This window comes from Furipterus horrens, unplaced genomic scaffold, assembly GCF_987537825.1.
Source record: "Furipterus horrens unplaced genomic scaffold, mFurHor1.1.pri manual_scaffold_1, whole genome shotgun sequence".
NCBI lineage: Eukaryota > Metazoa > Chordata > Mammalia > Chiroptera > Furipteridae > Furipterus > Furipterus horrens.
Genome location: NW_028327171.1, coordinates 4,906,405 through 4,933,168, shown reverse-complemented (window position 1 = coordinate 4,933,168; position 26,764 = coordinate 4,906,405). Strand labels below are relative to the sequence as shown.

The 26,764-nt window shown below is 42.1% G+C and overlaps 1 protein-coding gene across 1 annotated transcript in view; it reads right to left on the bottom strand.

Annotated features, from left to right (window-relative positions):
* Positions 1-26,764, bottom strand: part of DYRK1A (dual specificity tyrosine phosphorylation regulated kinase 1A) — a 130,844-nt gene that overhangs the window by 22,661 nt on the left and 81,419 nt on the right. Inside the window, exons 3-6 of the mRNA XM_090271739.1 lie at positions 14,201-14,397; positions 8,341-8,460; positions 6,315-6,503; positions 2,669-2,816 (exon numbers count right to left, since the gene is read on the bottom strand). Coding sequence (XP_090127865.1) covers positions 2,669-2,816; positions 6,315-6,503; positions 8,341-8,460; positions 14,201-14,397 — 654 coding nt within the window. The remainder of the gene's footprint in view (positions 1-2,668; positions 2,817-6,314; positions 6,504-8,340; positions 8,461-14,200; positions 14,398-26,764) is intronic.

Genomic DNA, 26,764 nt, shown 5'->3' with positions numbered 1-26,764 from the left:
TAAAGATTACATAAGAATGTATAATATCTGCTCTTAGTCATTAAAGCTCATAGGTTTAAAATGAAAAAATGTGGATCCATGTGACAATAAGACACCCCACAGACATGGCCCACGAAAGAGTTTTAATATGTTTAAGCAATAGCTACAAAAGGAACGCAAAAGGTAACTGATCTCAGAACTCCAATGTGATTATGAAAATCCCTCTAAGCAGCTCTGTGATTAGAATACTTCTGATGGAAGGTCAATCCACTCAGCTCCCTGTGACCTCCCTCCTCAGTACTGTCTACAACGTGCTAAGCACTAAAGACGATGTCAAAGAATGCTCAAACACAAGTGTATTTGTTCAGTCATTTTAGCTAAACTTTGGGGAGAACAAATGAAGGCTCAGCAAGACTTTGTTCTAGACCTACACTGGATTTTCTTTTAACTAGATTGTGGTAGGTACTAAATAATCCAGATAAGAAATTACGCCAGCCCTGGCAGGATGGCTCAGTTGGTTGAAGCATCATTCCAATACACTAAGGTTGCAGATTTGGTCTCTGGTCAGAGCACACAGAAGTGTCAACCAATGAATATGCGGTAATAAGTGGAAAAACAAATCAATGTTTCTGTCTCTCTCTCTCTAAAGTCAATAAATAAAAATTTTAAAAGTACTGTCTTAAAAGAAACTATGTTAGATTTGTTAAGAGTTCAAAGTCTTAAGACTATAAAACTCAGTCTGAGTCAACTATATGGATCAATCGCTTCAAGCATCCTTAGACTTGTGCTCCTAAGCCCCTTGAATGGAAATGGGCTACACTTATACTAAGTTACAGTCACAGTGAACAGTGAACATTCAGTAAGTGTGAAGAAAGAAGGTTTTAAATACTAGTGTTATTACCACAGATTATATCACGTATCTAAAGAGAAGAAACCAAGAAAAAGTAACAGGAGAAGCCCCTTTACTGTGCAGCAGGGAATGAAGGGCGTGTCATAAATGAAATCTAATCTGAGTGTCTGAACCTGAGAGCTTTAAACATAACACTTTTGTTTCTACCATTTTCGGGGGGACTAAACCGTTAACACCAGAATGTCCTCCCTTATTTTCTTAAAAAGGAGTTAAATAAAATTTAACCTCATGTTTATCAGGTAAAGCCAGAATTTCTGATATAAGTTGATGATAAGTATACATGCCTACAGAAACTTCTATAAATTAATTCTAAGGTCACTATCATTAAATTGATGGCATCTTATATTAATACTTGGTAGCAATTTATTTCTTGGTGGAAAATATTGGTGTCTTACAATCACTGGCATCTTAGATTTAATTAAGAATAGTATTAGAGAATGTATAATTAGATGTTTTGCCCATATACCAACTGGCCCTAGACTTCACTATTTTCCCAATTCTTCTGTCTTCTTTTTCTTTTCAAAAGCAACACCACATGACAATAAAACAAACACAATCTCTGGAGTCAGGCAGGAGGGGAGGTTCATATCCTATTTCCAGAGCCCTGAGGCCTTGAGTATTGTTATTCTTTATATTGGGTGGGCCAAAAAGTCCATTTAGTTTTTTCTGTAAAGTAAAAGGCAAATTTTTCATTTCCACCAATAACTTTATTGGTTATTGGTTGGGATATTTTGAGTGTGTCGGCGATCTCCCGCTATTGGCTTCTGCAGGTAGAGGCCGGGGGTGCTGCTGAACACCTTCCAGTGCATAAGGCAGCCCCACGGCAGAGAATTATTTGGCCAAAAGGTCAGTAGTACCAAGAATCTCCACAAACCACTTTTGACACATTCAATCAGTCACAGCCCGTTCTCCACACAATCCACAAATCTTGGGGGGGGCGGGGGGGGGGGGTTTGTTGTTGTTGTTGTTGTTTTTGGCATTTTAGTTGCATTTTTACCTTTCTTGAAATAATGAAGCATAATACCCCAAAAATGTTGTGTATTTTCTTCCCTTTTCAGTATTAAAATGGCTGCACAAAAACTCACCAATTTTGAGAAGTTTGTAAAATGCACGCTGATGTGCCATGATACAATCTAGCACGACTGTTTTGAATGAAGTTGAAGACAACTAAGCGCTACGAGGGCCACCGTATGGAAAAAACGGAACAAACCTGTTGGCCGCCCCAGTATAAACCATCTGTGCTACCACCTTCCTTGCAGGACTGCTACGATTATCAGACGATGGCGGAAGAGCACAAAGAATACGGCAGGAGTGCAATGCATGGTGGCTATTGTCTCTTTTCTGTGGTAATAGAGTCCAGCAGTTTCTAATGAAGCCAAACTGCCTACGGAGGAGCCTGAGATTCTGACTCAGAATGGCTCTGTAACCATTAAGAACATACCAGCTCAATCCTCACTTCTGATCTATATCAGAAATGGTCCAAGTCACCAGAAAGGGGACTCCAAAGAACTGCGCATGATTAAAGCAAATAAGTGGCTCTTATAAGTTGCCCCATCCTCCTAAGACACTATCCTCATTTGTTTCTAAACTGTGTGCCACTTGGAATGCACATTCCCCCAAGCTTAAGAATATTACTGCCAGATCAGGCAACTTATACAAATCCACACCCTCCGACAGAAATAAACAGCTGAATATTTAGTCAATCACTTTAAAATAACAGGGACACATTTTCTTATAAAAACAGCCACTAGGTCAGGTTCCTGCGGCGGGGCCGCTCACCTATGTAGTACTTCATTTCAGTGTCATGTTTGTTCATGAGCTCCAGAAGCCGCACTTCTATCTGGGCCTGATTCAGAAAAGCCTTCTTGTTCTTTATGATTTTAATGGCAACCCATTCTTGCTCCACGCGATCATACGCCTTTACAACCTAAGAGAGGAAAGAGGAACAATTCTCCATTTCATTAAAGGGAACAATTTTCCAGCAGTTTACAATTCACCTTAATTGTGCATTTACCTAACTCTCACCTTCTGATTTTCCTGCTTAGCAGAGATCCTATTCGTTTCCATTCAGTATCAGCCATTTACTACTTTACAATCACTCTAAGGCAACCTTTCCAACTGAATTTCTTTTGCATCCTTATAGTATTTATAAATATCCACAAAATAGATAATTTTCTTAACAAAATTGGAGTAACTATTTCCCTGCTTAAAAAATTATGAATTTTAACAAGTGCTCTGGTTTTTCATCTTTCTTACTAAATAATACTGTAAGACAATTCTTCCAACTATTCTTTTAAGGAGAGAAAAACATGGTTTAAATACCAAGTATTAGTGTAAAATATTTTAAGTTCTACATTACCTGAAAATGTAGATAACTTTCTCACTTTAAATTAGATTTTTCATAGATAAAAACACAGGTATGTAAAATAAAAATTAACTTACACTAAAAAATTTTCAAATACAAATTACCATAAAGCTCCACACTACAGAGGTGGACAAAAATAGGTTTATAGTTGTTCATATGAAAAATAATTAATAAACAGTAATGATTACACTAATAAATAATAATACAAGAATAAACTGTTTCATGTACTCCCAACTGTAAACCTACTTTTGCCCACTCCTGTACACATTAAATACCATAATTAGAAAACTGATTGTTTTAAAATAAGTTTCATACTAACAAAAAGATTTACATAAAAAATAATATAAACTATATCTACCAATCAGAAATAACCACTATTAACTGATTAAATGAGTAACACTTATAACATTGTACATAATCTGAATAGTTAACAGTTTTTGATACATTATTTAGCACAATCAGAAAGTCAGGAGATGCAGGCAGAATTCCAAGTGATTCCAACTTGTGGGCTGGGTACCACTGGATTACAGGATGAAAATGGAACGTATGTTCCAAGACTTACATCAGTCAAGGTTAAAGACACTGTCAATGATAATGCAGAAACAACTCAGCGGAAATCAAACTTGGAATGAAAAATGCAGGACCTCTAGCTGCACACAATTCTAAAAAATACTCTCTACTATCTTTTAACTGAGAGGTACCTATAGAAACATGTGGCCAAGTGCTTTTCCCTGTCTCCTGACCGCACCAGCAGCTGCAGCTCAGGGACAGACCCCAGTGGTCTCCAGGACAAAGGCCATTGAGGGAGGCGCAACTGTTTACTCAATTAGCAAATAGTTAACCAGCTAAATGCTGAAGCAATTGTTTTTGACCCTGACTTACACATTTAATAGGCAGTTTTCAAAAATACCAATGCCCAGAATCCAGTCACAGAGATTCTGATCTAAGTGGTTTCGAGCCTAACCAATTCTGCTTCCCAGGGCAATGTCCCTGTGTAAGAAGGAGGACCACTGGCTACGGAACGAAGGGGGCACTTATTGAACAGGGGCCTGGCAGAGGCTCTAGAGAAAATCTGATCAAGTCCATTCTTCAGTGAGTGGCGGGTCCTGAACCCGAGTACACCACATCGTACCAGAGAGGCATCGCTCTGACCTGGTAAAAGGAAGTTTGATGTCAGAGAGACCTATGTTTTCATGGGCTTATAGGAACTAGAGTATAGGAAAATTAAAGTGAAAGAGGAAACCACTCTGAGCTCAGAGACTGAGTATTTAGGGAAAACCAAGTTCAGAGAGCAGGCTGCATGGCTGTAATTTTTACGGCAGACATCACAAAAGTAAAAACATCCTGTCGATACCAACTGCTGAAATGTGGGTGTGATTTTAAAGGTGGAGACAGCAATCCTATACTGAGTGTTCACAACTTTTCTTAAAAACTGAGCCTCAGACAAACCTTCCCTTAAGAAGTTCTAATAAAGCTGCTTCTGATAAAAAGTAATACTTTCATGAAGAGAAAGAAACCCTGCACACACCAAAAAACCCAGACTCACAAGAAAAAGGGTTACGAATGAAGAAAAAAGTTTCTGAATTATGTACAGTCACTTAAATTCCTTGACATCACGGAAAGGGGCAGACATACTATAAATGTGACGTTGGGGTCTGGCAGAGCCACATTGGAGTTCCAGAAATACTCTAACAATCCTGTTTATACCCCCTGACAAGTTTACTGGCTTAGGTTTGTCTAGGTCTAGGGCTGTGGCCGCTAATGGCCTACAGAATACTTTCTGTCCTAAGCAGGATTTGACCGACAAATGTTCTACGTGGGTTGAAAGGAGGCGTGTTTTTCTTTCTCTCAAGGTAGGAACAGATAAGTAAGAATACGCAGGTCCCAACTTTTTAAAAAGCCAACACCGCCTTGGCTGAGCGGCTCAGCTGGTTAAAGTGTCACCCCTATACGCCGAGGTTGCAGGCCCGATCCCTGGTCAGGGCACAAACAAGAACCAAGCAAGGCATAAGTAAGTGAAGTAACAAATCAACCTCTCTCTCTCCCCCCGTCCCTCCCCCCTCTCGCTCAAATCAATAAAAGAAAAAATTTTAAAAAATAAACCAGAAAACAACAACAAAAATTTTTAGGGTGGTTCAGGACAGGTCATTTGAGGCCCCTTCTATCTTCTTCATTAAAATGTCAAAAGAAGTCTGGTAAGGGGACTGCAGGCTGATTGACAAAGGAGTCTGGGTTACCGGCAAGCCCGACCTCAAACAGAGCAGCCCCCCGGCTCAGTGAGATAGAACTGCAAGTGGGGGGGGGGGGGGGGACGACGACGACACTTTGTCAAAGCACAGGACGGAAGCCTGCTAACGCTCGGCGGGGTCACAGCCGAAGGAGGGGACCACAGTACTTAGGGTTCTGTGCTCGGTACTGGGGCTGAGCAGGCAGGTGGGAAGGGAGAGCTGTGGGTAACGGAAAAGGCCAGGAATGAAGGGGGAAAAGCAGGTCCCTTGGAGTCCCGAATCCCTGGGGTGTCCTGGTCAAGCTCCCACGCGGTCCTTTCAAAGCATCAGAAGTGCCCACCGCCCTGTTAGCCACGCCGAGGCTGTGAGGGCCGGAAGGGAAAACCCTGAAGACCACCTGAACAGGCAGACGCCGGGCACAGTTAGAAGAGAAGGGGAAGGAAAATGTCAGGGCGCACCCCTGGCCTTCCGAGCTTCCAGAACGTGAGGAGGCACCTGCCGTGCCAGCAGAAAGTGGCGATCCTTCTCCCTCTGAAGAGGACCCACCCGCGGGAAGGTAGTTCTCTCTAGCGTTCACAGTGAAGAATCACCCACAGACCACACAAAGCCCACGGGAAAGGGGCAGTGTCATTAAAGCAAGAAACGGGCCCAATGGGGTTTGACTGGCTGAGAGGGTTTTACCATCTTTAGAGAACTGTGGTAACACAAACACACTCCCGTTGCTTGGAGCTCCTTACAAACACCGAAGAGCGCGCCACGGAGAAAGGGGTGTAACCGCACGGCTCACCACGAAGCCCTGCCTCACGGAGGCCCGCACCTCCCACTCAGCTACCTGTCCGAAGGAGCCTTTGCCTATCAAGGAGTCGATTTCGTAGCGGTCCATCCACTTCTCTCCGTTCTTCACAATGTAGTCATAGTTGTCGTCGTCGTAGCCGTCGTTGTAAACCTTCCGCTCCTTCTTGTGACTCGAGTCGTCCCCCTGGCCCTGCTGGTGCCGCCGCTTCTTCTTTGCATAGTAAACCTGGAACGAGACCGCGCGGGCCCACTGAGTGACGGGCCACGGTGCTGGGCGGTGGGGGGCAGACAGCGAGACACAGCTGGTGTCAGCAGGAAATGAGTGACTTCTTGTTCTTTTAACAAATGTAAGAAGTTGGATTAAAGATCTCCTAAGTTGCTGTCTGAATCACAGAATGACACTGATGTATAACCAATGAAAAATATCTACAATGAAATTCACTTTAAAAGTGTGCCGCTTATATATTTTGTAAGTGGATGGTAAGTAACTGGCCCGAAGTATTCCACTACAGAAGAGTACCAGGACCCAGCTTACATTTATTTCTGAAACTAACGTGTAATTTATCTACAGTGAGGCGGCATAGATCTTAGGAGTGTAATAGGAGGCATTCTGAACAAAATAAAGACTATTTTCATCTTCCTCAAGTTTAAGATCCCTCATGACTCTTATTCTGTCAATCGCAATTTCATATTTGGTCATAAGGCAAAGAGATTTTTGAAAATGCAAGTTTAAATGTATATAAATGATATACTCTCAGACATGTAATAATGTAACAATTAATGAAAAACAGCCACTCCCTCCCCCAACACTAAAGGCCATAAACCTTGTGGTTGATCACAGATGTGGTTATTTTCCTTCTGTTTTTCTTACAAAATAGTTTCTAAGACCAGTAAAAAATAATAGGTGAACTATGCAACAGTCCAAGTAATTGGTAACTAACTTTGAGGAAATTATAAATTGGGTTTCACAGAACACCATTAGAAAAACTCTAGTTTACAAGGTGGCAATATAGTTAACAATAAGCTTCAACAAAGTTACTGTTAACAACAGCTAAACAGTAGCTTTTAATATTTATCAGATATTAACAAATTGATATTAATAAACTGTTAACAATTTATCTGAGATTTTCAGATAACCAAAAGCCAGTTTGGCACGTCTTTTATAACTTACTGCGTACAAAGCCCAACTCAGAAATGCTCCTCGTTACGTTCATCCTATCCTGTCACATCCATATAATAATACTGGCGTTAAACAGCATCAGACCGCTATAAAATGTACACATGCGTAAGAACACCTTTTTAGTTGCGCAGCTCTAAAGCCGGGAGAGGGTCAGGCTTGGAGGTGAAAGGCGGAGGGCTCACACTGGACAAGGAGAGAGCACAACCATGTCGGCTGGAAGCAAAGGGCCATCAGCCAGAAAGGGCCATCAGACACTAAAAATTAATTTCTGGTGGCAAAGAGCCAAGGTGGAAGATCAGTAATTCAAAGTGTTGTCTATGTTTTTTACCTGACCTACTTCCACCCAAAAAGACCTTCAGATTATCTTACAGTGAAAATATACAGATAAAATAACACACATAAAATTTAAAAAGACAATTTAAAACCACAGGAATTCAGCAGATCAAATAAACTAGGCCCGATGCCTGTGAACTGGTTAGTAAGTGTGCCAGAGCACCCTGACACACATGGCAGGTACATACAGTCTTAAGCAAAACTCTAACGTAAACATACTTTTATAGCGTCAATGTGCCCTCACTTTCCTCTTTGTTTTAGAGAAGTTATTATATAAATGGTAAGTCAGCATATATTAATATAGCTCTGAAGAGGGGGGGAAGTTAACCACAATTATGTTAATATTTTTGCAGTGCTTGTTTGTGTATCTTCTTTTACATAATTATATTGTCTATAAATCATTAACTTACCAGTCTTCACATAATCATCAATATGACAATCATTGGGGTAAATAAAAAGTTTATTTAGCATGATTAAAAAGGTCACAAAATAACTTTTCCTTCTGCTCTGTTGCAAGAGAGACGCTGTGACAACAAATCAGCAGCCTTACCTCATTAATATGCTTATATGTTTTGATCAAGTCAACAGAGAGTTTCCTCAGCGGAGCAGTGGCTGGATCACGGAAGGTTTGGGGCATCCGCCTCTGTAACATGACAATATCAGGCATCACCTTAAATAGACAGAAAAGACTAGCACTTTAACTATACTGTACTGATATAAATTCCCTCTTCTGTTATTTTTAAAAAGGCATCTACATTAGAGGACTGTATGTTCTCTGTTATCTCTTTCAACTGACCCCACACAAGACAACGGCGCGTGAATCGATGACATGAGCAGACAGTGTGCCCAGCTTCAGTCCTGCTCCCCGAATCGAACAGTGGACTGCAGGCCACCCCTGGTCCTGGAGACTCTCAAGATGCTGCCCAAGGGGGCATCTCCGCCATACAACTAGCCCATGAAACATTCCTGCTGAGTGACCCCTGAAGCCTGGCCCGGCTCACGGCAGTCCAAAAAAGCCCAGCGCTAGCTTCCGAAGGACAGGGCTTCAGGCCCAGCTGGCAGCCCAGAGCGTGCTGGCCGCGGAGCAGGACTGGAGGGACCCCCAGACACTGCACTCTGCCCTCACCTCTGCGACACCCCAAGTGCGCACGCCCGCCACACCCCCGCCCCGCACCCCGCCCGCAGGACCACTGCCGACCTGCACACTCACACTCATACTGGGCGGGCTTTTCTTCCTCCTGCCACTCAAAGGAAACCTCCGCAAGGGCAGGAATTCTTTTTTCAACGTTGTATTCCCTTTGCCTCAAACAGTGCCTGACACATAATAGGCATTTAATAAATATTTGAATAAACAAATGGATCCATGACACCAATCAATACCCCCATTGAGGATTCCACAAGGACCTACTACAAACAAGTTCCACAGGACACCTTAAAGCTAATGACAATTTCTTTTAAAAAACCCCCTTTCCACCATACTCCATTAACTCCTTCCAGCCCCAATCTTAAAACCACATCTCTCTGATCATCTAATAGGCAGTCAGGGTTCAACGGTGAGTTTCCTGCTAGCAGGGGACAGAGCAGGGCCTGACCTCACTCCCTGCAACCCCCAAGAATGCGGAGGGAGCACATGGCCAGCTCTGCGCCCCACTCTTCCTCGATGGGTAGGATGGAAGGGGTTTCCAACTGCGCTTTTGCAATCAACATTCTTCAAAAGCAACTAATGACATCAAGGTATCTACAGTCACCGCCAGCAGCCATTCTGGGATTCCTCTCTAGTTCTTGCAGACGTTTATGCCAGTAAAAGCTGAGCCACCGAGGCAGAGCTCTCAAAGGACACTCATGTCAGTGTGAGCGGCAGAGAGACAGTGACCAGGTCACTCATACTAAGCAAGTCTTCAGAGAAATAGCTGGAGTCTTGGGGTAATTAACCAAGTTGAGAGAGACAGAGACAGAGAGACAGAGAAGAGGGTTGGGAGGTGACGGTGGTCGTGGGAAAAACAAAACCAGAACCTCACCATCTCTGTGGTGAGAAAAGAGAGTTCACATACCAGTTACCCAGGTACCCGGTCCCTTTAACCAAGATTAACATTAGTGTCCCCCGTACCTATACTCCAACTCTAAAAACCTGTTACACAGATGGTAGGTTCACAGAGTTACTGCTCGTAATGATCTCTTCTCAAAGTCCCAAACAAGGTTAAAGGAGAAAAAACCTCCAGTGATTACAACTATTTGTCTGAAGACAGTAAGAATAAGAAAATCTGATTAGTTTTTCTAATATAGTTTTGTTTTTCTAAAGATAAATAGCAGGTTCAGCTAGATTCACAGAATATTTTATTCTAACACCATTCCTTGAAGACTTAACTTAATGAATAGACAGAATCGGTAATAAGCATGCCAATTACTTTTCTGTGAATGAATGCTGCAAGAACTTCCCTTACCATGTTTCCTTTTTCCTAAGGGCCGGCACTGCCGCCACGCACGTGACTCAGACTGCTGCAGTACAGCCTCACCGGGCCGGCGAGACATTTCACGTAATGAAAAGCTGACGGAGGTGCAACCACTGTTGGAACGAACGCATTACTGAAGTCGTTGATAATAAAGTAGCGACAGCAGCAGCACGCATTTGCTACACACTCCACTGTGAACATGCGTGTTTCTATGAGTCTCTCATGTCACCCTCTAGGCGATCTCAGGAGAATAAGTCATGTTCCTATCACCATTTTACAAACGAGAAACCTGAGTCTCTGGTATAAAATTACTTGACCAAGTCCTAGAGCCAGTGAAGAACACAGGCGAGGGGACAAGAACTCAGGCCACCGTGCCACCCGATGCTCAAACCGTAACGCTAGGTCAGGGGCCCCCATCAATTTTAGGCCTCTATTCTACCCTCTTGGTTGAATCGTTTTCAGTCTATTTGTTGGGCAAAATAACTCAGTCACGTACAATAAATACCAACAAAATAAGCCTATGCATTTATTAAAATTATGGAAAAAATTAGTTATATACAAAAGCATGAATGTGTTTTCTTTAACTTGCCCGTTTACGAGTCCACTGGTGCTTCAAACATCTGAGAGAAGAGCTACTGACTGCATCTTTCTAGGACTAATCACACTCACTCGAAAGGCCAAGGCCACATACACGGGGGAAACCCTGAAGCATACACGCACGTACCACAAACGTGGGGGCAACGTGGCCCCGACCGAGCGAGGACGCTCCGCGCTCACGGGGAGCGCACCCACCGCGGGCCCGGCCTTCAGAGCGCCGCCAGCCGGGGCCGCAGCCGGCCGGGCCCTGCGTGCGAGGCCGGAGCAAACAGCTAAGTCCAAACACCGTACTCCTCCTGGGCACCTCTGGCAATAGAGGTTGCGATTTCAAGGGCATCTGTATATATAAACCAGATGCATTCTGCTCACAGAAGAATCAGCCTTTGGACCAGGCTGCATTTCACGGTCTCAAACAGTGCCTTGTACAGGGTAGATGCTCAAAACATAAGCAAAGAGCAAGTGAGTTTCTACAAACTAACACTTCCTTCGCTCACTTCCATTGTCATTTCATGTTAGGTAACCAAATGTCCTACTTCTCAACGCTGCGCTGCCAACGAGCACAGATCCAGAACGAGAAAATAACTTTCCTAAATCCCGAGTTACAGATCTGTGGGAGACTCAAAGCCAGCCCGGGGCAGCTGACGCTTTCTCCACGTCCCGCTTCCGTCACCAGGGCAAGAGAATGCACAGCAATGCAGCGAGCTCCCTCCCTGCCGTCCACGGCCGAGAGAAAGCCCCTGGCTTCAGAAGGCTCAAAGCTTACGAAGCTGTAGGTGCCCTGTGCCCCGCCCCACCCCGGTGTGCCCACCGCAGGAAGGGAAGTGGATGGGTTTCCCTCCTGCTGCCTCAATTACCTGGCTGTGGGACCCAGAAAAAGCCACATCCCCAAGGTTCGAATCTCTTGACCTTTCTGTGTGAAGACACAGACCACAAAGCAAAAGAAAAGTAGTAGCTTCTACCTCCTGCTTAGATAAGTATCACGAGCTAAACAATCCTTTTTTTCCCCCTGAAAAGATTCCATAGTATAAGCTCCGGAACTTTATTTAAAAGTTATTTTCTAGTATAGCATCTATTACATCCACTTATTTATATTTACCTCTTATTCCCACATATAAATGCAGAATTAGAAACACTGTGTTCTACCTTCTTGTCATTTGGAGAGCTGTTAATAAAGTGGAACAGCATATTTAATGCATATCCAGAGTACTGCCAATTCTGAGAACCATGAAAGGTGCTGTGAAAACTCAGCCCAGAGATTCAGCATTCCAAACATTAATCGTATTTCCCTACTCTTGCCTTTACTATGTTTTTCTTGTGTCCTAAATTTATCTTTAGAACAAAACTGTGTTATACTTGTATGAAGCATTACCAAAAATAAAATGTTAAAGTTAGCTCATTTCCATTTACTTGCACAAGAACCCTAATTTAAAAGACAATGCTAGGATGATTAATGAGAAATGATGAAGTCAAATAACAAAATTCTGGAACTTCTGAGCTAGAAGTTACGAACAGGGTGGGGTGGGGTTCCCCTAGTCTAAGGTCCCAATCTTACATTCAAGGAGCAGACAGAAGGTCCATGAGACCTGACTCAAGTCATACAACCAGTCAGATGACAAGACCTTGAAACCATGTTTTATGAGTTGCAGCACCGTTTTAATGTTTTACATATCAATTATAGGAACGATCTCTTCTATCTGACTGCCTTAGTGGGTTCAGAAATTTATGGGGTTTAGCAGTAATATTTTGCTGAATACTATATTATAAATATTGGATATGAATAGTAAAGACAGTGTTTTACACTGTATAAACCTTTTAAAATATTTTATAATTAAAATGAAAATACTAGGTGATTTAGCTCTTATTTTAAAATAATCCACAAATAAGTTGTTCATTGCATCTAAAAACAGACACGTTACTTACTGACCCACTACGATAACTATGCAAACGACCTTAGAGGACTGGAACTTTCCCAGCCTCCGCAGAGGGCAGGTGTCGGAGCTCACAGAGAACTGTGCCAGAAGAAAGAAGCCTGGGCGGGACCCAGCGTGGGCTGCTTCCGCATTTAAAGCAGTCAGTCCCATCGGCTGTGGAACAGATAAAAACAGGCATCCTGCCTGACAGGCTGCTTTTGAACAAGTGGAAATTGAATCCTAATACACCCTCTTTCTTAAAAGTACCATACATGCTCTGGTTTCTCTTCAGATCCTAAAAGTCTTTTAGCTTTTACTAAAAGTACAATACAAATAAAGTATTGTGCTATCACTACTTTTTGGGTGTCCAGACAACTTTCTTCTGGTACAGAGTTAAACACTTTTCAAACCTGAACATTTTAACCAGCTCTTCCAATTCTCAAACATACAACTTCTCATTTCAAGTCCTGCCATGATTTATCTTACTGCTTAACTGTTATTCACATGCTACACACCTTTCATAAAAACAAAGTTAGCTCAACTAGTGACAAAATCTTATAACACAAACAAGGATGTTCCCTAACAATGACATTATTTAACTGTAGGCAAACACATTTCCTTCATATAATCCGGTATAAGAAATACTTTGAAATTGTCCAAGGTTCTGATCCTCACTTGCTATACCAGGCGGCCTAAGCACAGCCGCGGCAAACCGAGGTCCAAAGTACATGGAAAACCGCCACTTCCAGTGCTCATGAGGTCAGTCCCAGGAGGGGAAGGAACTACCACTGCCACTAGTTAAAAATTCTCCCCACGCCAGGATCAACGGAGTGAGGGAGATACACACACACACACACCCCCCCAAGAGATACCAGCATTTCCTCTCTCTACACAATCTATTTTTTTAGAAAAGTGCTGATTCTCTAGTCTATCAAAATGAACACCAAGGTTAATCTGCATTACTTTTCTTTTCATTTAAAAAAGTTTAATACTTATTTTTATACATGTATACATACTAAAGTAGCTTATAAAAGCCTAAAGTCAACTCCATAAATAATGGACTCTGACGTGTTCTCCTCTAATTTACATTTTTCTACTTAACCACCTTTCCACCCCATTTCCATAAAAATAAGCTTTTAGTTTAATATTGTTTTATTTTCTATTGTATTTTTTCCAATCATCATTTGTCCTCCAGTTTCTTTAATATTCTTTAAAAATAACTACCCCCGTCATAGAATGAGATAATGTGATTATGTTTTAGTGCATTTTAAGTGAAATATAGAGAAAAAAACCCAACAAACTCTTTAACGCAAACTTCCTAGTATCACATGTTGTCCGTCCAGAATGCCACTTGACATGTAAAACGGAAACCATTAACGCATTTTGCCTATTTACCACTTTAAGGAATAAACTACCATTCCAACAAGTCGTTTATGGCATGTCATGAACTCACCTGGTTAGTTAGAGGTTGTTGAATCTGGTCAGAGTACGATAAGGCAGAAACCTGTTGGTCACTTATGGTTGGCTGGCGACGGTCACTGTACTGATGTGAATGGGGCATCTGTCCAGCCATCTGAAGGCCAGCAGCATGGAATGAAAATGACGGTGCAAGCCGAACAGATGAAGGTTTGCATGCTGAAGTCTCTCCTCCTACAAGACAGTAAGGGAGCGTTACAGGACGTCCTTAGAGCCCCAAGTTCGTGTCTTTCACCTGATAAGGACTATAAATAAGGACTCGAGGATGTTAAAAGACATTTAAAACCTCTAAAACTACAAGTACGTCATTCAACACAACAGTTGTATGTTAAATGGTGTAAATACTGCGATTAAAATGAATATCTATAAATCTGTATTAAGAGAAAATCTTAATTTGTAAAGCAATAGGAACAATTTTAATACTTATGTTTTCACATGAGATTTTCAGCAACTGGGAACCATAAATTACATAAACAACCTTTGAGTTCTTGTGAAAGGCCTCTTCAATGGATTGGGCTCCTTGGAAACCAGCTGAAAGGGAACACTGCTAAGATGCTGCTTAGCACCACGTGTATGGCAATTAGTGTCCCCAAGCACCCCCAAGCCAGGTGAAAGGTTTGTTCTCATGATGCCTACCACTGACACAGGCAACGAAAAGGCTGAGCACACGCTACACAAAAACAAATCCACAGGAATGCTGGGTTTCTCCGGACATCCGACGGTCTAAGAAAACCTTGATCTAGTACGTTTGCCACAAGACTGATGGTCAACAATTATTCCACAGGTAGGCTGGGACCATCCATGATCATGATTTTTCATAGTAGAAATAAAAAACATTTTTGGTCCATAACGGTATGTGGTAGCTAACTAATAAAAGTTCATTCTTCCTTGAAGAAGAAGAAGAAAAAAAGAAAAAACCCCACCTTCTTACAGTCAACCAAACTTGCAATCAGAGTAACGCCAAAAGGAAGCACAACACCCTGGTCGCCAGGGCCCCAGCGTACTTGTGTCGTCTTCCCGAATAGACTAGCTTCCTCCCACCACAGAGCAGAGCAGACCGCGCAGCCCCAAGCTACTTTTCCTACGGACGCCTTTCTGGAGACGCGCACCAGCACCGGCCCGAGCGCACCGGGCGCGGACTCTCGGCCAGGCTGCTGCGGTCTGAAATTTCAGCTCCACACTTGCCAGCTGTGTGGCCCTACACACCGAATTTCCTGATAATGATAGTGTCTACCTCAACAGGCCGTGGTGAAGGTTAAGTGTTTTAATACGTGTACAGTACTCAGAGCAGCTCTGGTAATTAATAAATGGCTCAGTAGCAGCTGCAATTACTGTGCTGTCAAGGACGGTGGTGACAGTGGCCATTCTCGTGGGGCATTCAGTCTCCACCTGAACGCTGCACAGACCCTGCAAACTGAGAACAACAAAGCTCAGCACCCCCAGATTTAAGCTTCACTTCTCTCCTACCACAGCGGATAGCCTGTCTTCCGCCCAGTCCACCCGAGTCAAGGTCCTGGAGCCTGGCAGTCCTCTCCTCGCGGCCCAGCCTCGCGGACCCCATCTCCCACAGAAACCCCAACACAACTCCCCCTCCCACCCCCATTCCTCCCTGCCTCTCTTAGATGACAGAGATCCCTAACAGTTACCTGTCTTTCCTCTCTGCCCATCTGCAACTTTGCATTTCTTTAACAACCTGACTAGAGTAACCTTTCTAAAATGCAAGACTCAAGTCTTCCACCCTACCTGACTACCACCTGCCTTAGCACTGCTTTTATTTTCTATTTTCTAAAAAAAATTATTTATTTTTATAGAGAGGGGAAGGGAGTGGAAAGGGAGGAAGAATGAGAGAGAACATCAACGTTAAGAGAGAAAAGCCAAGCAGCTGCCTCTCTTCCATGCCTGGACCAGGGACTGAGCCCACAACCCAGGCATGTGCCCTGGGTCTCGAACCAGCAGCCTTTTTGCTTTGCCAAATAATGCCCAGCCAGCTGAGCCACACTGGTCAGTGACTTAGCATTGATTTTAGACCCTAGCTTGGTTCCTTCCACTACAGCATAAGGCCCTTAACTGACTCATAGTACATGATTAATAAAGAATCTGCTAAATACAGAAAATGGCAACATTCCTATGATGGCAGAAGAGATAACTTTTCTAAACACTTCACCACTCATTATAAAATACACAATTCAATCATGTGGAGCAATTTTGTTAGTTAAATAAAAAAAAAAAGCAAGCTAGCCCTGACTGGTGTGGCTCAGTTGGCTGGGCATCATTTGGCAAAGCAAAAGGTCGCTGGTTCAATTCCCAGTCAGGACACATGCATAGGTTGTGAGTTCAGTCCAGGTTGGGGCACATACGAGAGGCAACTGTTCAATGTTTCTGCCTCACACAGGTGTTTCTCTCCCTCCTTTTTCCTACTCAAATAAATAAACAAATTTTTTAAATTATAAAACAAAACAAAACCTAGCCCTGGCTGTTGTGGCTCAGTTGGTTGGGGCATCATCCTGTAACCGAAAGGCTGAGGATGATTCTTGGTCAGGGCACCTGCCTGGGCGGCTGTGGGTTCAATCCCCGACCCAGGCACACGAGACTCCCGATACAGGCGCGCGCAGAAGGCGCTCTCTCACACCCATGTTTCTCTCCCTTCCTCTCTTGCTAAAAGCAATGGGAGGGAGGGAGGGAGGAGTCCTCAGGTGAGGATAAAAACCACTAGAAATTTATCCCAAGAAAATAATCGATGATGTGCACAAAGATAGTAAGGAAGAATGTTTAGCTTTAGTACTGTTTGTGACAGCAAAAATGAAAACCTAAATGTCAAATAATGGGGGGAAAGGGAGGCTTTAAATCTGCATTGTTAAAAACACAAAAAAATGGGAAGAAATATATACAGCTCTTATAAGTAAATATTAAAAAGACTGAGGCCCGGAATGACAAATAATTACTCTGGGTCTTAGCTTCCCTACTGCAAAGCAGAGCTATTATGACACTAAGCCCATCCCCTTCGGTTTTCTATGAAGTTTAAATGATACACCACAAGTGGGCATGCAGAATGGAACCTGGCATATGAAAAGCACTTTTTAAAATATTACTTCTGTTTCTATTATCAATGCCATTATTATATACTATGATTAAACTTATTATAATATATAGAAAAAAGCTAAAACCTTTAGCATGTAACTTAAACAATTATCATCATTTGAACTTGTGTCAAAAAAGGGCCATCATTCCTGAACCCCTCCCCCAACCACTCTATGATGCTTTCCAATCAATACCAAATTTCCTCTTTCCAAGAAAGTATCATTTCCAAAATCGGGTGAGTTTTAACTTAATGTTATGCTTCTAAGCTGGTTTGTTCATTAGCATTACTTTATAGTGTCCCAGTACATGAACACAGGAAAACTTGTTTATTCATTCTACTTTTGACTGGCATTTGGATAATTTCCCATTCAGAGCTAGTATGAATACTGCCACCATGAAAATTGTTAAGTGTCTTTGATATACACAGAGATGTTGTACTGTTGTTTTTCTAGCTTTTTAAAATTAGTGTATTTTCCCACTAGCAGTTTAGGGAATTCCCTAATTCCCTTTGCTTCACTCCTTCACCAAAACTTGGAATCATCAGCCTTTCTAATTTCAGTCATTACAGGAGGTGTGAAGTGGTACTTCATTGTGATTTTAACTTGTGTTTTCTCAGTGACTAGGAGCATCTTTTCACTAAGTACTGGCCATATGGATATCCACTTCCGTAAAATGCCTGTTGAGGCTTGCTTTACCATTTTTCTGTCAAAAAAAACTATCTCACACACAAAAAAATCAGACACAGACAACGGTAATGCTAATTACCGGAAGGAAAGGGTAAAGGGAGGATAAGTGGTGACAGAGGAGACTTGATTTGGGTGGTGAACATACAATGTCCAGATGACGTCTTACAGAACTGGACACATGAAACCTATAGAATTTTATTAACCAGTATCACACCGATGAATTCAATTTAAAAAAAAAGGAAAAGGCAATTTCACTTTTAATGATGGATGGACATACAGGTGCACAATCAAGAGGATAACTGAATTTAATAAGTTCATAAGTCAATTCTGTCCACCATATCCTTCACTAGTACCAAGAACAGTGCCTGGCACATGGCCTGCATTCAATAAAAAGCTGTTCAGTGAAACAAAATGAACCCATCAGTAATATTTAGAATATGAAGAAATGGTTGAGAAAGGAAGGAAGGGGTCTGAAGGGGCTAAGGATGAAAGAGTATTTTAAAAATGAGGCCTCATGAGTCAGAAATAAAGAAGTCTGTTCACAGCACAGGCTCGAGCTACTGCTTAACAGTCTTTTCCTCTGACTCACTTTTACATCCTGAGCACAAAGCACAGCACCCGGCTCCACAGGTGTTAAATACATTCTAAGGTTAAACTATGTCATGACTTTGTCAATTAACTAACGATAAGGAGAAAATAAGCTGATTTCTTATTACCCTCTAGTCAGTGAGCAATACACGCCGCTCTAGAAGGTGTGAACACACATACAAAATGGCATAGTCAACTGTCCACAAACACAACGAAATTGCTCATGTCAGACCTAAATAAAGGCTCATGTTTTTCACTCTAAAACATTAATTAAATCTGTGTATGAAATTGTTAAGAATAACAATGGGATAGAAATAAAAACATGCATCTTTAAAGATCTACAATACCCAGCTTCCACTTCTGACCATTTTAGATTACCTGGTACTTCACTTACAGTAAATCCCTATAAAACTGGTCAAAACACACAAAACAACAGTTTTCAGACATTAGACAACAGGCAGTGCATAACTGTGACCACTGAGAAGAGGGAGAAAAAATGTGGTGAACCCTACAGTCCCCTTTGCTTCCTGTCTGAAGACCATTGCCAGAGTACCGAGTAGAAAGGGGGAACCCGGCCAGACGGCAGTAACGCCGCTGGGCTGGGCTGGGCTGGGCTGGGCGGCCAGGCTACTGAGCTGGCTGGAAAGGCCGGGCAGGCAGCAGAAAGAAGGGAGCTATGCAGAGAAGGAGGCCCATTAATCTATACCCAGGGATCCCTGACTCTTTGCCCAAACACTAAGCTGCACGGGAGCCGAGGGGAGGCCCACGAGGCGAAGCACAAGAACCAGGAAGGGAGCTGTGAGCTGCGCAGGAGGGAGACAGTACGTGGCCCAGCCGCCTCCGGTAGGAAAGCCTTGATCAGCACCACGGCCGCTGGACTGACACCCGAACCAATCTGTGCCCTAGTGAAGGCTGCCTTCTGCCTGTCCTAACACAGGCGGAACGAACTGCAAAGGATCAGATGGTCTACCACTAGGTTAACAGCCTGTCAGGACAAAACTCCACACTTTTTTTGAGGCAGGACAACAAAATCCAGATGCTTAAAAACCTAGCATTATTAATGCTCATATCCAGTAAAAAATGACTAGGAAAAGAAAAAGGAAAGTGTGGCCTGTATTTAGTAGGAAAAAAATCCATTTATAGACCCAGAAATTATATATAAAAATAAACAGACAAAAAGTTGGTTATGTTTTAATATAAAAAGAAAACATGAATAAGAGAACAGCAAATCTTAATAAATGGAACCAAATAAAATTCTAGAAATAAAAAATAGCTGAACTAAAAATTCAATTAATGGACCTAATAGGTTAGACACTGCAAAAGTAAAAATCAGTGAATATAAAAGCAAAGCAATAAAAATTAACCAAATTGAAAATAAGGATAAGATATAATGGAAAAAATATAAACAAAGCATCCAAAACCTACAAAACAAATCAACCCAACGTTCCTGTTTGAAGGTATCAAAAGGAGAAAAAAAAAAAAAAAAAAAAAACAGGGAAAGAAAATTTATGAAGAAAAAAAACAGAAGTTTTCTAAATTCAATGAAAAGTATCATTCCACTGCTCCAAGCTCAAAGAACCCCAAGCAGTACACACACACACCCATCCCCACCCCCCAACAATGAGGACACTTAACCAAATTGCTGAAAACCAACGATGAAGAAAAATATTGTAAAAGCAGTGAGAGCAGGGGAAACACCTACTGACATCCAGAACCCGACTTTGTGTAAGAAACCACACACACACACAATAAAGCAACATTTTAAAGATGATAAAAGAAAAAAGACTTTTAACCTACAATTCTATATCCAGTGAATACATCCTTCAAAAACGAAGGCAAGCCCTGGCCAGTGTGGCTCAGTTGAGTGGAGCATCATCCTATAACCTAAAGGTTCTGAGTTCAATTCCCAGTCAGGGGGTCAGTTGGTTGGAGTGTCATCCCATAACAGGAAAGTTGCAGGTTCAATTCCCGGCCAGGGCACATGCCTAGGTTAAGGGTTAGGGCCCACGGTCCAGGCATGTACGATTTCCAGTCTGGGCATATAGAGAAGGCAACAAATCAATGTTTCTCTTTCGCATCGATGTTTCTCTTCCACCCATGTTTCTCTCCCTTCCTCTCTTCCTAAAAAGAAAATTTTAAAAATGTCCTTAGGTGGAACTTTAAAAAAATTAAAAAGAGCCCTGGCTCGTATGGCTCAGTGGATTGAACACCAGCCTGCAAACCACAGCGTCCCAGGTTCAATTCCCAGTCAGGGCACGTGAGAGGCAACCTGGGTTGCACGTCAGGTCCCCAGTTGGGGGCACGCGAGAGGCAACCACACACTGATGTTTCTCTCCCTTTCTCCCTCCCTTCCCATCTCTAAAGATAAATAAAACCTTTGAAAAAAGAGAGAGAGAGAGAGAGAGAGAGAGAGAGAGAGAGAGAGACAACTGTATTTTTTTTTTTAAGGCAAAACACTTTCAAGACAAAATCAAAGTGCAAAAATTTGTCAACAGCATACCTGCACTCAAAAATGTTTACAGTTCACAGAGGAGAATGAGTCCAGATAAAAGCTGAGATCTACGCAAAGAAATAAAGACCACCAGAAATGGTAAATATGTAGATAAATAGTAAAGACATTTCTCTTTATCAATATTCTTTAAAATAATTGTTTAAAGCAAAAATAACAATGTATTGTGGAGTTTATAACATATACAAAAGTAAAACATATGACAAACATAGCATGAAGGACAGGAGAGGCAGGCAGGCAGACAGACACACTAATGAGCCACTAGAGGAAACAAAAGTGGAATACTAACTATTTAAGAACTAAAAATAATAGTCTTGATACTCTGAAACTATATTTTGCATAGTATAAATATGCATGCATTTTATTCATACTATGTTTGAGGTACTGTACTATCTTCAACAACTAGATTACAGAAAATCTTACTTTACCCGACAGTAAATGGGTCCTTAACCCTTTCATTATAAACAACCAACCAAATTCTTACAGCTGAAATAAGAGGTCAAGAACTTACTAAATTTTAGTCATAGCATCTGGAACAGAAAAATGACTGAAATCGTCACCCAAGATATAACTACTAAATTCCACAAATTTTATTGTACACAGTATAACATGTAATATGTATAAACTTATTCTTTTCCCCAATATTCTAAAATTACAAGCTATTTTTAATTAATAAAAATAAGTAAAGTAGATAATACCATCTGGTATTATGAGTTATCAGTAGTCACGAAAACTCCAAGTGGGGAAAAAAATCTTTTTTACAGTATCCATAATAAAAAAAGTTTAATCAGTAGTAAATCCATTTAAACAAAAAACATCCCCATTTAGTAGGAAACAAGGTATCAAGAAGCCTTTGAGCCCTCCGTTTCTAGGAATGGGGTGGGGGGTCGGGGCTTAACATGAAAGACAAATAAACAAAGATACACAAAATCTCCAGAGAAATTTTAGAGGTCAGATTAAACCTGTTAAAGAGGTCAAATCCAACCCCTTGCAGAAAATGAAGATCAGTGATTATCTGACTGGGCCTGGTAGCTACTTAGTGGCTGACAGTAGATTAGAAGAAGCCGAAGTCCACCTCCTAGAGCAGCAATTTTCAGCCGCCTTCACCTTGTGGCACACATAAACTAATTACGAAAAGTCTGCAGCATACCAAAAATATTCTGTTTTTTACCGATCTTAAAACAAAAAAGGTATAATTTCGTTCCTTCACACCAGGCGGCCACTGTTGTGTTGGCTGTTGTCATTTTCTTATTTGACAGTCAGAGGGACAAGAGGTCAGTGCTCCTGGCTAAACAGTCAGGTTCTGCATGTTTTAAAGTCTGGTGGTGCCGGTTGAAAATCACTGCCCTTGAGCAAAAATGCTACTGAAATGTACACTCCAGGAGAAGAACCTCCTCTCCCCCAGCTTTGTGTCCTCCTGAGTCCGGGGAACACAGGACAGCGTTCAGCACATGGGAGACGCTCCCTAAGTAACTGCTGACTAAATGAGTGGTATGTAAAGAGCACAGACAAACGTGGATGTCGGAGAGAAACGATCAGTTGTCTCTTGCACACGCCCCAACTGGGGGCCGAACCCGCAACCCAGGCATGTGCCCTGCCTGACCAGGAATCGAACCAGCAACCCTTGACTTTGCTAAATGACACCCAGCAAATCGAGCCATTGGTCAGAGCCAAAATGGAAGATTATTAATGTTATAATAAATTAAACATAAAAGCCAATGAATTGTAGGTGTAATTAACTTACAGCTGATTTTAAATGAGACAAAACTTTTGAAATCAAAACTGGAAACTAATATTTTACTAGAAAATTACAGTATATGCGAAAGGAAGCAACATATTTAACACAGCAACCGAAATAGTTACTTGTACAAAATGCTCACAAACATGCTTTTGAGAAAATACAGTAAAAGCTGATTTATTTATGTTCAATCATGGTAGCTGCATGGTCCTTGCTGGCTTACAACTACTTTAAATTCCTCTATTCTCTAACCTGCTTGCCACACCCCAGTCCTCTGGGGGAACAAAATGAAAACATTCTAGTAAAAGTTTAATTTTAGATGCTGGGCATCCCTGCAGAGGGGCAGAAAAGGGTGCCTTTCAGCACCAAGGAAGGACAAATAAGAAAACAGCTGCTGAAACAGCCTTTTCAGACAATACCAGTGTCTTAAGACAGAAACAGTGCCTCACATAAACATAGAGCCTACAGCACATAAGTTTCTTCCCAGCAGAGTATTAGGATAATATTTTTCATTGAAAAGGTAACTAATCAAGCTAAAGTAAGACCAACTTCCTAAAAAACAGACAAAAACATCTACACCCACTATGAGAATAAAAGTATTGTTAAGAATCTAAAACATCTACACAGAACAGTGATGGTTATACACTACTTGGCATTCAGGTTAATCCTTAAGAAAATGAGCAAATAACTGGGGGTCCTGACTAGACTGCTTGTATAGGAGTGAGCAAAAGTAGGTTGCATTGTGACAGTTTTGAGTTCATAAAGCCGTTGTAATATTCATAACCCACCTGTCTTTTTCCACATGAACAACTCTAAGCCTACTTTTGCCCACCCTGGAATAAATGCTAACCACTTCTTTTTTTAAATTATCTATATTTATAGAGAGGGGAAGAGAGCGAGAAAGAGATAAAGAGAAACATCAATGTGTGGTTGCCTCTTGCACACCTCCAATTGGGGACCTGGCCCGCAACCCAGGCATGTGCCCTGACTGGGAATCGAACTGGCAACCTTTCAGTTTACAGGCCAGCACTCAATCCACTGAGCCACACCAGCCAGGGCCTAGCCACTTTTTTAATCACTCTCACCACAGTCATTTGGCCTTCAGTGTTTAATTTTCACAAATACATAAAGATTTCAAAAGTTTTATATCGATGATGTGATTCAAACTAACATGCTGGTTTTAATGAATAAACTAAATTTTTTCAAGCTGAGAAATTCTTATTCAGATTAGGTGGTAACCCAGGTCCTGAGATGCTAGTTGACAGTGACCATATAGCTCAAGGCTATGAAGTACGTAGTCTTGATTTCAAAGCTGTCTCTCATGCAAGTACCAGTCAGACGATGTGTCCCTGATGGTGGCTGAGCCAACTACTATCAGCTGGGGTAGAAGTGGCATGGTCAGCAGCACATGAAACAAGATGCAGTCCAGCCTAACAGGAAGTAACATGACAAGCACATTCAATGAATGCGACTTCTGTCCACAGTCAGAAGATGGAGTTTTCATTCACTTCCTCCCGAATCAGAGTCATCCGTGGGGCAGTTAAGGGACAGCACTGGAACAATCTAGACAGGAAGACTACAGGTCTCAAGGTGCTCATCACCACCTCGCATCAGGCCCCATGGGTCTGGGCCCTGCTTTGTACACCTGGACTTCTCTGGAACATGCAAATTTCACATCTGCATTTACAAAGCAGGTGAGAACGGGAAGACATCTGGAAGGTTCAGCCTACTCTACAGAAATACACTGACCTAGGGTTTCAGACCTCCTCTCCCGTGCTTAGCACCCGCACACATGCAGGACAAGGCCGTTTCCTCGTACAGGAAATGGGATGATTCGTCATCTTGCCCAATCACAGAAATCCGAGGTCTGCCTTCCTGTGTGCAGCGCCAGAGACCGGAACTGTTACACAGGCAGCTGCCAGAGGAAAGGACAGGCTGTGCTCCCAAGTCTCTGCTTAGAGCTTAGAAGACACATTTTAATAAACAGTGGCTGAATTCTTAGTTCCTTTTTTAAAAAAATCTACAAAAAACCAGTGAACTACTATATCTAAAAGTTTTTATATTTTTTATTTTTTTAATTATTGCATTTATTTTATTTTATTTTTTATTCTTTATTTTTTAAGCGAGAGGGGATGGGGGGGAGAAAGCAACAGAGAGAGAAACGTCGACGTGAGAAAAACACCCGGCAGCCGTCTCTCGCACACGCCCTGACCGAGGATCAAACGCACGACCCAGGAGTGTGCCCTGACCAGAAATCAAACCTCTGACCTTGCGCTGTGCAGGACGACACCCAACCGAGCCACCCAGGAAACGGGCTATCGAAAATTTTAGCGCGCGCGCGCGCGTGTGTGTGTGTGTGTGTGTAACCTGAATTACCCAAGGATGCCCCCCGACCATGTCCCAGGATTTAATTTCAGAGCTCTCGCCCTTGACTTTGCCAGAGCCTATAGGCACACTAACGCTGAACCCCCAGAAACTGGGAAGCCCAAAAAGAAAAATGACACGTGACAACACATCTAAGGGCTCAAATATTAAGAAGCCGTTAAAAAGCTGAGCGTCGCCTGCTTAGCTGCCATCACCGTGACGGGAAGGACCAAAGCACAGGAGGAGGCAGCTAGGAACACAGCAGGCAGAACGGCACCTGCCGCACGCTGCCGTCACCATCGGCTGTGCCACAGCCGTGCCGTTCTGAGACGAGCCTGGAGAGTCTACGAATCTCAGGCACGAGAGGCGCTTTGGAAAGAAAGCCGCCCCGACCCTTCCCCCGTCTCCGCCTCGGCCTTCTCCCAGCACAGGCAGCAACCGCAGCGAGAGGGGAAACCTCCGCTTTTACGAACCTCTGCCCCTCTGCGCCAGGCAGAAAGGGGGAGAACCGCACAGACTCCTCATGCATTTTTAGTTCTAGCCAGACAGCTGTCAAACACAAGACTATTTTTACATCCAGTTAAGTACTTGGGTACCTATATTGAATTGCAGCATAATACTTAAAATTATCCAATGAGGCAATCATTTGGCTTTGTGATTCCAATTAAAACACTTATATTTATGGGGATTTTCCATTACGGAATGCCCCAAAGGCAAGATACTCACCTGATCAGACACTTTAAAAGTGAAGCATTAAACAAATTTTTAACTGTTCAAGATAGATTATATAGTTTAATGATATAAAACAGTAACTTCATTAAAAGTATATTTACATACAAAAGCAAATAAACACATACTTTTAGCGCTCATAATTAGCTTTACTTCTTCCATATCTACTACGCAAAAGTCATTAAAATTTGAATCTCAGTTCTATACCAAATGAAAATAGCCTGCTCCTGGCTGGGTGGCTCAGCAGCTTGGAGCGTTACCCCATACACCAAAAGGCCACGGGTTCGACCCCTGGTCAGGGCACATACCTAGATTGTGGGTTCAATCTCTGGTCAGGGCAAGTATGGGAGGCAGCTGACCAATTTTCCTCTCTCATATCAACATCCCCCTCCCCAACCCTCAAATCAATAAACATATCCTTGGGTGAGGATTAAAAAAAGCAAAGAGCCTGGAGAATGTTACTGTCCAAAGCGTTATACACTATTCTTAATCTCTACTACGACAATTAGAAACACTAAGATCTGCCTCACTCCAGAAAAAATTAGGCAAAAGATGCAATTCTCACAAACCAATAAATAATGATACTGGAAAACTTTCAAATTCACTAGAAATCAAATAATAAGTCAATAAATAAATAACAAGGAGATATAATTTTTACTTCTCAAACAAGTCAATTTTTCCAATCCAGGTAAATCGTGCCCTCAATAATGAGAATATAGATGAGACAGATTTCTGTGACCCTTTACCAGAATGCTGAGTAGTAGTCCGCAATTATAGAAAAAGTTAAAAAAATAAAAGTCAGTAACAGCATTTGCTGACCCCTTGTTCCACGCTGAGCACTGTTCCAGC